This window comes from Rhamphochromis longiceps, linkage group LG23, assembly GCF_057381845.1.
Source record: "Rhamphochromis longiceps isolate RC_006_pf linkage group LG23, R_longiceps_female_GT1.1, whole genome shotgun sequence".
NCBI lineage: Eukaryota > Metazoa > Chordata > Actinopteri > Cichliformes > Cichlidae > Rhamphochromis > Rhamphochromis longiceps.
Genome location: NC_140578.1, coordinates 6,535,576 through 6,548,116, shown reverse-complemented (window position 1 = coordinate 6,548,116; position 12,541 = coordinate 6,535,576). Strand labels below are relative to the sequence as shown.

The 12,541-nt window shown below is 41.4% G+C and overlaps 1 protein-coding gene across 1 annotated transcript; it reads right to left on the bottom strand.

Annotated features, from left to right (window-relative positions):
* Nucleotides 1–267: 267 nt before the first annotated feature.
* echdc2 (enoyl CoA hydratase domain containing 2) lies at nucleotides 268–6,023 on the bottom strand. Its single transcript, XM_085397854.1, has 11 exons — nucleotides 5,689–6,023; nucleotides 3,852–3,919; nucleotides 3,564–3,651; nucleotides 3,394–3,480; nucleotides 3,183–3,275; nucleotides 2,289–2,345; nucleotides 2,120–2,182; nucleotides 1,897–2,021; nucleotides 995–1,045; nucleotides 875–922; nucleotides 268–652 (listed from the first exon to the last, which is right to left on the bottom strand). Exons 1-11 carry the CDS (start codon nucleotides 5,927–5,929, stop codon nucleotides 575–577), a joined length of 999 nt encoding a protein of 332 aa, XP_085253980.1. The 5' UTR covers nucleotides 5,930–6,023; the 3' UTR covers nucleotides 268–574.
* Nucleotides 6,024–12,541: the final 6,518 nt, after the last annotated feature.

Here is a 12,541-nt window from a genome sequence, read left to right as displayed (position 1 = left end):
ATGACGCATGTGTCCCAGGCTAATAGTGTTTCCACAAGGATAGTCTTAGATGACAGAACTTTTGGGGGTTTTTTCCGCCAAAGTCGTGTAGTTTGGTTGAATATCGCCCTGCATAAAAGGCCAGTTCTTAGTTTTTTCCACAAGCGTTTTAATCCATTGGAAGATGCAGAAAGTCAAGGTACTGTATGTCTGCTGTGATTGTGCCATGTTGCTGCTCAGAATCGCATTTTCAAATTTAGAAATAAAGAATGTACATTGCCATAAAACTGGAGATGACCCATGTGCTGTCTTTTTTATTTATTTAGTTTCATTTCAAAGATGACCTTGTTCCTGATAAAGCATCAAATATAACAAATTATAAACAATCTGCACTTGTCAGTCTGATCCTGAGTCACAAAAGCAAGTGGCCACTATTGAGCACTTGCATGGCCTAAATTAATGTACTGGCACCGGCTGAGAGTCACAAAGACAATCAATAGATGTTAATTGTTTATCTGACATCGGGCTACAGAAAGCAGTGTGCTTCTGTGTTCACATGTCGGTACGACAAAGAAATCCAGTAGCTCAAAGGAGTTTATTCCCCAGTGTACCGCGGAGCTCTCTTCTCTATGAAGGCTGCCATACCCTCTTGTCGGTCCCGTGTGGGGATGACCTATAAAGAGAGGACAAGTAAATGATGATTTAAGTGGAGCGAGCATCAGAAGGTTCATGTCAAAGCTAGGCCCGACTAGAATTTAATTTATAACAGCCTCAGCATCAGCTATGTGTTGGGTTGCCTTAGAATTTAGCTCAAAAGAAAATTCCTGAACCACAACAATTATGCCAAATTAAAACAAGTGTTTCGGAAATCATAAACAAGAAGTGGAAGACTTACTCGAGCATAACACATCCTCTCTATCGCCATTGCTGAACCGATATCAACCTGGAAGAAAGAACAGTCACTAAATTCACTGATGTAAAGACCTTTAAAGAAGATCTGGGATTCATAATGTACCTCCAAGCCTCTGTTCATTGCCTCTTTAGCCATCCGCACTGCAATAGGAGCCTGAGCAACAGAAACAAAAAGGGTTAGATGCCGATGGTATTATCTCCTTCCATCCTAATCAGGTGCCCAAACCACCTGGATTGGCTCTACTTTAAATATAGGACCTTTGGAATATAAACAATGATAGACACAAAAATGCTCACCTTCCTTTACGTTTTTGTCTCTGATACTTAGCTACTTTATTTCACTCTACCACTGACGTCCCTTTATGTTGTTGTTTATTCAATTTTTTGTTCAAAAATTAAAGTTTGAGAGAGAGAATCAAAAATATTAAACTGTTGATCAATCAATGTGAGCAATGCATTTCTACAGAAATTTAACTGGAGGAACTCTTTACAGTTTAATCACATGCAAGCAGCAGTACATTTGTCTTAGAAATTCCAGGAAAACAGAAGTGCCAAAATAAAGATCTACACCCTCTTATTATTTCCTCTGTGCTCCCTCACTTTGATTCAGTGCAAGATCCTGTTAATCAATCAATCCGTGCTAAGTCGAGCATAAATGTGTTGGAAAATGTGATAGTGTATGGTGCTATTTGTGGTCCATTTCTCCACTTGACTGCCACTCTAACCCCACTGACTGTGGGCATCTGAACTGGAGTGAAAGATATATGGAACGACAGAGGCCTGGAGAGAGGGACAAGCAGAGGGAGATGGTGAGAGGGAAGGTGGGAAGAGGAAAAAAAAAAAAACAAGACGGAAGAAAGGAAAAAAGAAATGCATTGTTTTTGTTTCTTCCCCTTCCACTGCATCCAGAGAAAGGGGAAAGGGAGCAGATCCCCCTGCCTGAAGGAGGAGAGATGCAGCAGTATCAGAGCTTTAGCGGCATGAAAAGTGTGTTTGTACTCTAACCTGGGGCAGTATCTCCCTGGCCAGGCTGAGTGCCTCTCTGTAGGCAGCGTCTCCTGTCTGGTTCTGTTCTACTACTCTGTTTATGAGCCCCATTTCCAGAGCTGTCTGCCCTCCCACGCGCCTGCCTGATAACAGACAAGGAGAGACAGTGACACACCAAATCCTTGCTCACTGATGAGCATTCAGTGCCACTAAAATCACATCAATATTTCTGAATTACTACCTGTGAAAATGAGCTCTTTGGCCAGAGTGACACCGATCATCCGTGGCAGACGCTGACTGCCCCCTGCAGGACAAACCACCTCAAGGTCAACTTATCACAGCTGCTTTATCTCTATTTACATACAGTCAGTGCAGTTCAGGGTCATTTCAGTGACCTCTGTTCGTCTTACCCGCCCCTGGGAGCAGCCCCCGTGTCGTCTCAATAAGACCCATCTGTGCCGAATTTGCTGCAACACACATACACACACAAACAGAGGACAGTTGAAGGTCTAAGTGCCATTAAGCTGGAGAGAGTGTAAAATCTGACTGATGTCTCTGTCAGAGCAATTGACACAAACACCTGCTCACCCAGCTCATCTGTGCTCAACCAATCACTGAGCTGCTGCGCCTAATATAACCAATCACATGAAGGTTCAAACGCATGAACAGCTGGGCAGATGTGGCCTCATTAGTCCCCAAGCTCATCAACAGATCATTAGAGCTCCATCGTCTCAGGAGTATGTTTTTAGCTTGACCATTGTGTATATAACACATTTACATTTATTCAAAGCTGTTTAAAAGCTGACAGTTTAATTTCCCCCTAAGTTACTTATAAAGAGTTGGGAAAGTTTTGTTTCATTTTAGAAGATATTGTTTCAGTAAATTACCTGTTCATTAACTGTGATAGCTGAAATTGTGTAAATATTGTGTGAATAGTCCAACATATATTCATTTAAACTAAATAGTAAAATAAATTTTTTTTACGTCAGTCTACATATAATGGAAACTTTTAAAATACACAGTATTTTGAAATCTTTTCAGAAACGTTTTCTGCGCTCTAAGATTATTTTTTGCCCCCCCCCCCCCCCCCCCGGGGAATCCTGTGTGTCCAATGAGGAAATTGTCAATGAAGAGAAATGATCCCATGTTGAAACTGCTATTCTCCACCACTGATCTGATATGAGTGGATTAGTGACAGCTGTAAAGGGAACATGACATCCCCTTTCTAACCTGATTAGCATCACCGGAAGAAAGAAAGCAGATCCGATTCAGAGTTGACAGGTGAAGGTTCAGAGGTCACTCACCAGCAGCGCGAAGGTCACAGGCCAAGGCTAACTCCAATCCACCTCCCAGTGCAACTCCATCCATCGCTGCGATGGTCGGCGTGGGCAACAATGCTGCCAGGTTATTGAAACAAAGTGAGCAAAGTTTACAAATGGATAAACACATTTAGCTTGAAAAAAAGACTGACTAATCACTCAACCTTAATGGGTTTTTTTTGTTTGTTTTTTTTACCTATTTGAGTCATGAGGGAGCGCAGGCCGTGAACAAACAGATCAGACTCAGAGTTGTTCATCAGAGCTCTCTCCTTCAGATCGGCACCTAACCATAAATCATAACGCACATGGTCACACATCATTACTGCACACTTTGATCACACCTTCCTGGCACCAGAGATCACTCACCTGCACAGAAAACGCCCGGCACTAAACTCCTGAAGATAACCACACGTACCGCTGAGTCATTGTACAGAGTGGAAACCACCTTCCTCATCTGCACACACACACGTCATCATGTCTCAGTGGCTGCTGCATATGTGTTTAATGTATGTGTGTGTGTGTGTGTGTGTGTGTGTGTGTGTGTGTGTGTGTGTGTGTGTGTGTGTGTGTGTGTGTGTGTGAGAGAGAGAGAGAGAGAGAGAGAGAGAGAGAGAGAGAGAGAGAGAGAGAGAGAAGACGTGGAAGTCTGCTTACCTGTGACACAAACACATTGCCGAGAGCATTTCTGGCTTTGTGCCGGCACATCAACACTTCTACGATCCCTGAGGAAAAGAAAGCAACAACAGGAATAAAGGGCAACAGCTAGAAATTAATCTTGCTGAGTTTTTATAAACATGCCGTTTACAATTCAGTAAAAATGTGGGTTCATTAACTATTTATTTCCACCATGACCATGATGGAAATCAAGAGTATCAAACCATGGAATCGGCTTTCTAAAGTCACCTTAGTCTGGAAGACACGTAGTAGGCCTAATACGTAAAACATCCTGAAACAAAAATATTTAATTTGTAACAAAAGCCAGTTGAAACCTAAAACGCTCACATATACGTGTTAAAATACTCTGCTGTTAAAAGAAAATTAAAGAAACTCATCAGATTCTTGTGGGATATATCTACTGATATGCTACCATCTACTGATGGCCTGAAACAATGTTACAGGCAGCATAATGTTCACCGCGACTTTTCCAGGCCCTCCCATGTCTGTCACTTGTGCTCAGGGTGAGCCTGCTATCATCTGTGACAAGCACAGGATGCCACTGGTGGACCTGCCTACTGGGCTCCACGGTGCTGGGCAGTGAACACAGAGCCCACTGGAGGAGGCTGACCTTCATAAAGTCTATTTCTGATTGCTTGGCCAGAGATATTCACACCATTGGCCTCCTGTTGGTCAATCTGTTGGGCTCATCCTGTTCCTCCTTGCATAAAGGAGCAGATATCAGTCCTGCTGATGAGTTAAAGACTTCTATGGCCCTGTCCAGCTCTCCTAAAGTATATGCTCGTTTCCTGGAATCAGTTCCATGTTCCTGTGACTGTGCTGGGAGACAAGGCAACCCTTCTAGCAATATTGTTATACCATCCTGGAGGATTTGCACTACCTGTGCCACCTCTGTAGGGTGCAGGTATTGCTCATGCTAACAGTGGTGACACTGACCCTAGCCTTATGCAAAACTAATGGGAAAAAAGTCAGGAAAGATGAGAAGGGAAGAAACTGCTAGTGACCTCCACCTGTAAATGACCAGATCAATATCCCAGAAGTTTAACTGACTTGATGCTACACTCTGATTAAAATGTGCTCCTTTAACCTGACACATGACATGTGTAAAAATAATGTCGAACATACAAAATAAACATGGAAACAATAAAGCTACATAAAAATATGTTCGCACAATGCGAAAATGGCTTGCTTGTGCGCATGAAACTTATTAAAAATACACATTGCTATGCATTAAACACATAACTCGAATTAAAATGTATTAAGAGTAGCAAATTAATGATTTAGTCAGTGAAGAAATGTAAAACTTCGTGCAAAATTAAAGAAATAAGGGGGGGCACTACTTTTCAACTCCCAGCAGAATGTGGTTACTTTCTTACTACACGCCTAAATAAATGTTTACTGGTAGTTCTGATAAACAGTAACGCGTTATGCATCTATACTTAAACAATTGTTCTGCTAATCAGTAATAAAACAGTACTGGAGCTCGGTGTTGATATATAACCTAATTACTGATTTATTTAAGAGTCTCCATATTTCATTTATGTGAAGTCTCCTTGTCATGTTAAAAAGTACAGTTTGAATTCATGAGAAGAAATTAATGTCCTTCAACACAACCGCCCGTTTCAACAGTAATCTAGAAATACGATAACCTGTGGGAGTTATCGACCAGTCGTCACCAGACAGCAAGTAAGCACAGAAATTTGACATTTGCGAGGGGTTCCGTGAGACTAAAGCGTTGCGAAGATGTCAAACACAAAAATATGTTTCTGCAAACTTTCGTGTTATCATCATACTGTTGTGCAAAAAGTGCCCCTACCATCGTCTTTCCCCTCTAACCGCTTTAAATCCACCTCTACGGCAGCCGCCGCCTCAGTGTGCTGCCTGCGGCTTTGTGCGCGACTGTATCCCGTCAGAGGCCGACCGCCGCCGGCCAGGAGTCGCGCTCCTCCCTGCGGAATCACATGGGAAGTTCGGCTGTGAGTTTCCCTCTTAATCAAAGCCCCGTATCTCCACAATAAGCACCTCGGCCCTGTCAGTCTGCAGAGGATTGTTGTCATGCTTGTCTTTTACTTTGCTGAGCAGCTTCTAAAAGCAGGAAGACCGTTCAACAAAAGTTAACGCTCCAGGAAGTTTAATGCTGCTTTCTTCCTGTGAGAGGAGGGACTTGGATGCTAATGACCCTTTTTCACGCCAGCATGCTGGAAGCAAAGTGCAAGAGTGGCTGAAACAAGGTAGTACCCACGAGAGTCACTCTTTTATGATGTAACAGTGAAATGTTTGAAATTAGTGTCATATTTTTAAAACGTGGGATTTTTATGCTTCCTGATTACAGTCATTATTTCCTTCTAGAAGAGTAAGACTGAAAATTGTGTTGTGAAAATTTATTTTTACTTCTTTATCTCCCTGACACACACACACACACACACACACACACACACACACACACACACACACACACACACACACACACACACACACTCAGTCTTGACATCACCTGAACATGAAATTAATTCTCACATTAAATATATTATGATTTAATTTTAAGTCCCTCCACTGTGACTGTAAAGACATTTAGATCCCAACCATATGACAACAAACACACGTTGTCCTCCAGCCTGTTGTCCTGTCTCTGGAGTGTCCAGTCTTTGGCCAGACATCACACAGCTTGTTGAGGTAAGGTTTTCCGTCAGACTTCTCATGTCTAGTTTGACCATGCATTATTGAGCAGGTCTTTATAGCTTATGCAATCACGAAGCCAGACAGTTGCTTTGATGGCACAACGGCCTGAAATTAGAGAGTCGGGTCTGTGTTTCTATTTTAACTTTCAAGTACATCTGATTACATTCAAATCAGTCAGATTACATCCAGTGTGCCACGGCACTGTTCAGTCCATTTTAATGCAGCCTCTCTTTGTTTACCCTTCCTAATTAACATGGATGCCAATGGCTCTGGGCAATGAATCATATTAATTTGTAATTGAAATGTAAATTAATCATCGGTGCAATGTGTAGTTGGCTGTGTGTGCTGCAAGGTGTCAGGTCACGAGAGTGGGCAGGAAGAAGTGGGAAAGTGAGATTGAAACTATGCCCATAATTGCACAGATGCATATTTAAACACACAATTTTTTAATTATATAAATTCCACCACTAATCACAGACAAATTGAATAAATAAAAGAAAGGGGGGAATAGAGGAAAAAAGAATGAGAGGTAACGTAAGAAACATTTAAATATAAATGTTCAGTTGCTGATAAGGCTTCATTTGAGAGGCAAAGAGACAGAGAAAAGAGATCTGCATTAGTCTGTAGGTTCTGTTGCAGTGAGGTGGAAAGTTACCTGAGAGATTTGGAGGAGAACAGGTTGTCCAGATTTGATGTCTGGCAGGTTTGCCTTCCTCTTCTCATGTGTGCCTTGAGACGGAAAACTGATAGAAGATGACACTCACAGTTTGAGTGTGAGGGTGTGTGAGTGACAGAAACTGAGCCTGATGGACTCTGACTGATGTAGACAGTCTGTTCCCAGAAAAGATGCACAGGTTGGACTCGCATCACTCCAGCACTCTGGGACAAAAGCAGGCGAAGATTATTATTCCACCATTTTACCAAAAAACAGAGAAGTAAGTATTTGTTCTGCATTTTCATGACTTTGGTGGTTATTTCCAAGACCTACATTTTCAGACTTTATCCTCTTTTAACAAACATCACAGAAACAACACACTTTATTCGGTGTCAACCACACATTGATTCCCCTCCGTTCCTGCAGGGGTCAGCCTCGTATCAGAGGGCTGATTCGAGGTTTGTGAACTGTTCACGAGGGCCTTTATTTGGCCTCTCAGACATGCTTTCAGCATTATCTTCATTAAAGCCCAGGGCTGAGTTTGTGCACAGTGGGCTGGTGATGGCTGATGAGGTAGGGCATGAGTCAGAGGGAATGAGTGGCATTCAGTTACCAGATATGTCTGGGAAAAGTAAGAAGGTACAATGAGCTCAACAGGGCGCGTGCAGTGCGTTTGAGCTTTACATCCAGCGCTTCATCACACTGATATGCTGTAATACTAACACATTTGATTCTCTTATAAACACCTATAAAGAAACAAGGTCTTAATTTACTGACATAACTATGGAAGAAACAAGAATTGTGCAACAATACCCTCTTTGTTTATAAGTATCTCAGTGTCATAAGTCTGTGTGTGCGCGTGTGTGTGTGTGTGTGGGGGGGTGCAATGGAAAGAAGAGTGATTGGGTAAAGAAAATGGGAGCAGATGTGTTTTCAGGTGATCCTGATTTGTGTGTGAGGTGATTTGTGAGGGGGCAGAGAAGGATGTTACGTGAGCACACTGAGGTGGAGTGGATAAATATGCTCTGATGATACTACAGATTGATAAAGCTGCGTTTGCTTGCCAACAGAATCCTATCAAAATGTAACTCATCAACTACAAATCAGAAGTGTAAAAAAAAAAGGGAAACATCTGGTAAATGTCTATATTTTTACCAAAAGACCCCCAAAACCAAAAAAAGTCACACAATGATGATAAAGAGGAGAAACATGGTAAATGAGGGGTTCACAAATGTCTGTTTAAAATTTCATGTAAGCCCACTTCCTGAGATATTTCCATCTGTATCTGTGAGCTAGGCTGCTGCACTGGCTCCATGTGCATTTATTAAAATGAACATAGACACTAATCTATTTTTACTCAATCCCACATACTTCATCCTGATGCCTTATGCACTTAGGAGAGCACCATTGTTTAGTATCCCACAGCTGAAAACTGAAAGCTGCACATTCACATGTTAATTTTTGCCCAGCTGTTTAGGAAAATTATTGCATATGTGATTTATTTATGAGGGATATATTCATTTATATCCTTGGTAGGATTCATGTGACTTGGAATTGAGTTCCATAGATGAAGTTTAAAAAGCAGTAATCTTGATATTGCTGGTTTTAGTCTTTTCACTGAATTTTTAAACAATATATATGTGTATATATATATATATATATATATATATACACATATATATATACACATATATACACACATACATATATATATATATAGCTGGAGACATGCTTCCAGTTTAGGTGCCTAACCCTTCCATTACCACTGGGACCATTATAGACTAGAACATCTGCTCCAGCTGATCCTTCAGCCCCTGATTCTGGTACTAATGATGCATCTGGATAATGTAGTGAAAATATTACTGTTTTTGGAATAAACCAGGTGTTTGAATCCTGATCAGGGTGTGCATCTAGCAAGTATCCACAGTGCTACTCAAGTATACCTTGGAAAATAAGTAAACATACAGCTAACATCACCCAGTCAGCTTCTTAGAGCACGTGTTTACCCTGAGAACTCAAAGCACATTTTACTACAATCCTCATTCGTCCAAACATGCACAACAGGAACCTTTCTATACACACCTTGTCTGACATTCACACACACACCTACACTATGATCTAGGATATTTTGACATGGAGACTGGAGAAGCAGAGGAGTGACCCACCAACCTCCTCTACCTCCTGAGCCAGATGAGCCTACATGTTGGAGAACCTTGACCATAGTTATGAGCAGTGAGCTGTTTTTATGTGTTCACAATAATGGACAAAGATATCCTGTTTACAGTGGTACATGCTCATTTTTCACATGTCAAATTATCAGGTCAGCATATGTTTAAGTAACCCAGTCAGCCTTCTGAGTGCTCCATGCACACAGGTTCATTTGGTTTTTGGGGGTTTTTTTTATTCTTGACTCTTTATGATGTCAAAGAGAGCCAATACTCATAGTATGACCAGACCTGCTACACATGTGTGGCTGTGAGCACCCTCAAACCTTTTTGTGAGAGACATGCAGTAAAAGCTGTTTTAAAGCGAAGGAAGTGAAATAGATATTTTTTCTTGACAGGAGCTGCACCAAAGCAGCGTTAAATATAAATAAGGAACCCTTTGAACTGCAAAACACTCAAATATGTTAATGTAACACAGGATTATGTTAAGTACTCAAATGCTCCCTGGACAGCACTGCACATGAAAATATGATTTTGACCTTTTTCAGATTAGTCCTCTTTATGGCCAAGCTGAGCCATTACAGGCTGCAAATAAAATGTAATGTCCACATGTTCGGTCTCTTTATACTTAATCTTTTCTATCCATAGCATCCAGTATGGAGGCAGTCTGTGTGACTGATAGATGACTGTACTCTTGGCTCAGTTACATTAAAGTGATGGACTTGGACACAACCTGAAAATAAAGAGCCTTGGCCTTATAGCCTGAGGGATTGTGCAAAATGGGAGAAGAGTTACAACCATACTGAGCCACAAAAAGAGAAAGGGAGAGTGGAGTTATAGCTATATGCTCGTGAAAAGTGAGTATTTTCAGCTGTTACAAAAAGAAAAACAATTTGTCTTGTCATTATTTAGTCCAGCAATTTCTCCAAAGAAAAACAAAAAGATGTGAAGTAGTGGATCTGAAGGGAAAGGTGAGTGACACCTTTAATGGTAGAGGTAGTCCTCTCCTCAGGTTGGGGATCAGACGGTCTGTCTGGCACTTGACAGCTGACACTGAACACACCCTTATTAAAAAATAAAGATACGCTCACACACTCCACACAGGTGCACTGTCACATCCATGCAGACGAGCATGACACAGAGCGCATGCCGCTCTCACGTGACCGTACGAGACAAGACATCGAATGCCGCGTAGCCTGGACACATGATGTTCCCTCAGCTCACGCACGCATGCAAGCACATGGATGTACACAAGCCCCTTTGGAAGCTGACACCATTTTGAGCAGTCAGGGAGGAAAGTCACATTAATGATTCTGATCACCAGGCTTTACCAAGGCGGTTAGCCGCGAACACGATCCAGCTGGGCCATTTAGATAGAAACCCACGACAGAGGGAGCAGACGGGCCGAGAGAAACCGACACTGATCAAATAGGCTCATTTTTCTCCAGGCCGCTCAGGGCTCGGTGGAGCTTTACTTCAATAATCATACATCAGACTGGAGATAGATAACCATGCTGGACCACAACAGCTCTGAAATGAAAAGATGTAGGTGTCAGAGCTGTAATATTTTACAGCTTGTTATCTGTGTGAACTCTTATTATGAAGCAGCGCCTGCTTGTCTCCTCTGGCCACATGTTACTCGACTGACTTTCCTTTCTTAGAAAAATATCATCTTAAGGGGCTGTGCAATTATCCAACCAACCTTTGATCATTTATTCGCCTTCAACCTACTCGTAGCAGTCCTGACTCCAGGTTGGAAACCAGTTGGGCATTTGTAAATATGCTTTTTTGGGCTATGTTTTTAGATTTCAAGCCTCCCCCCCCTCCCAACAGCAGTGAAATAAAGGTCACTTGTCTTAAATACTGTTTTAATAAAAGTAACAATCTTATTCTTGTTTTCCTATATTTGATTAAAAAAAGATTTACACTACTAGAATAACTTGAAATTGGGTTTCTTGGAGAATAAACTTTTTAGGATGAATAACAGATTTATCAGACAGTAGTGTCAGGATGCCTGGGTCGTTGACCCAGGGTTTTTGAGTTTATTATATTATTTATCATTTCTAGTCTTTGGTTTCTTTGAGTTCTGTCTTATGGTTTATGTCTCTGTCTTCTCTAGTTGCTCTGTCTCCCCTGTCAGCTGTATCCCCTTGTCGAGTTCGCGTCTCTGTGTATCCTTAGTTGCTTTATCCCCATGTCCAGTCAGTGTCTGTCTGCCCTGGTCCCATGTCTCTGTTCCCTCTGTTGCAGTGCCTGCATGTGAGTCTGTGTCTTTAGTTCAGTCTATGTTATGTTTCCTGTTTTACTTTGAAAGTCCGTGTCTCATGTATATGCGTCTGGTTTTGCTTCCTTTGTCTCGTTAGGCCTGATTTGCCCCAGCTGTGTTTCCCTCCTGTTACCCATTCCCTGATTGCTCCCCCTGTGTATTTAAGCCCTGTGTTTCTCTGTGTCGTGGTCTACCCTCATTTATGCTGTGTGTTCTGCCTGCTCGCTCATGTAAGTTTAATTGGATTTTTGTTACGTTTGCCAGCAATAAAAGCTGAGTTTTGAAATACACTTTTGCCTCCGAGCGTCTGCACTTTGGGTCCTCCTTACCACCACTCCTGCCTGCACACAGCCCTAACCTGACAAGTAGCTCTGAAGGCAGATGGAAAACAATGAGAGACCACAAACAAAGAAATAGTTACTGTGCTTGTAATTTTCTTTTCATTATTTTTAAATAAAAAGGATTAAATTTACTAATTTAAAGTTTTAAAGGTGTTGGTGTTTATGCTGATCTAACTGGCTCCTGAAAATTAATATTTACCCCTGACATTCTAATATGTTAAAGCTTCCAATGTTGTGTTGTTGTTTTTTTAAACCAAGATTAAGGTTCTTCATTGATTGCAATAAAAATGCCACCAGGGTGTTTGTAAATCAAAGAACTCTGACTCTCTTGATCTCTGGTTTCATGTTCATACCAGATTGGGTTAATTCCGTTTAAGATTGTTGAAAGTGGCATTTTATGCTCCTCACTTCATGTTTTCAGAAGAAACAAAAAATTTACGCTACATTTTAGACTCCTGACAGCAGTCACCTTTGACAAAACACAACCAGCTATTTCTTATATGCATGTTTAAGCTCCTGTTGTGGTTTAAATATGCTACTAGCTCAAATGAGGAAGTCCTGCC

Bases quoted from the DNA above. Each gene is read 5' to 3' on its own strand.
- echdc2 (XM_085397854.1), bottom strand. From the start codon at position 5,929: ATGACAACAATCCTCTGCAGACTGACAGGGCCGAGGTGCTTATTGTGG. The intron at 2,346-3,182 runs GTGAGTGACCTC...TGTGTGTTGCAG, and splicing joins CTGTGACCTTCGCGCTGCTG to CAAATTCGGCACAGATGGGT. The intron at 1,046-1,896 runs GTTAGAGTACAA...TCTGTTGCTCAG, and splicing joins CCAGGGAGATACTGCCCCAG to GCTCCTATTGCAGTGCGGAT.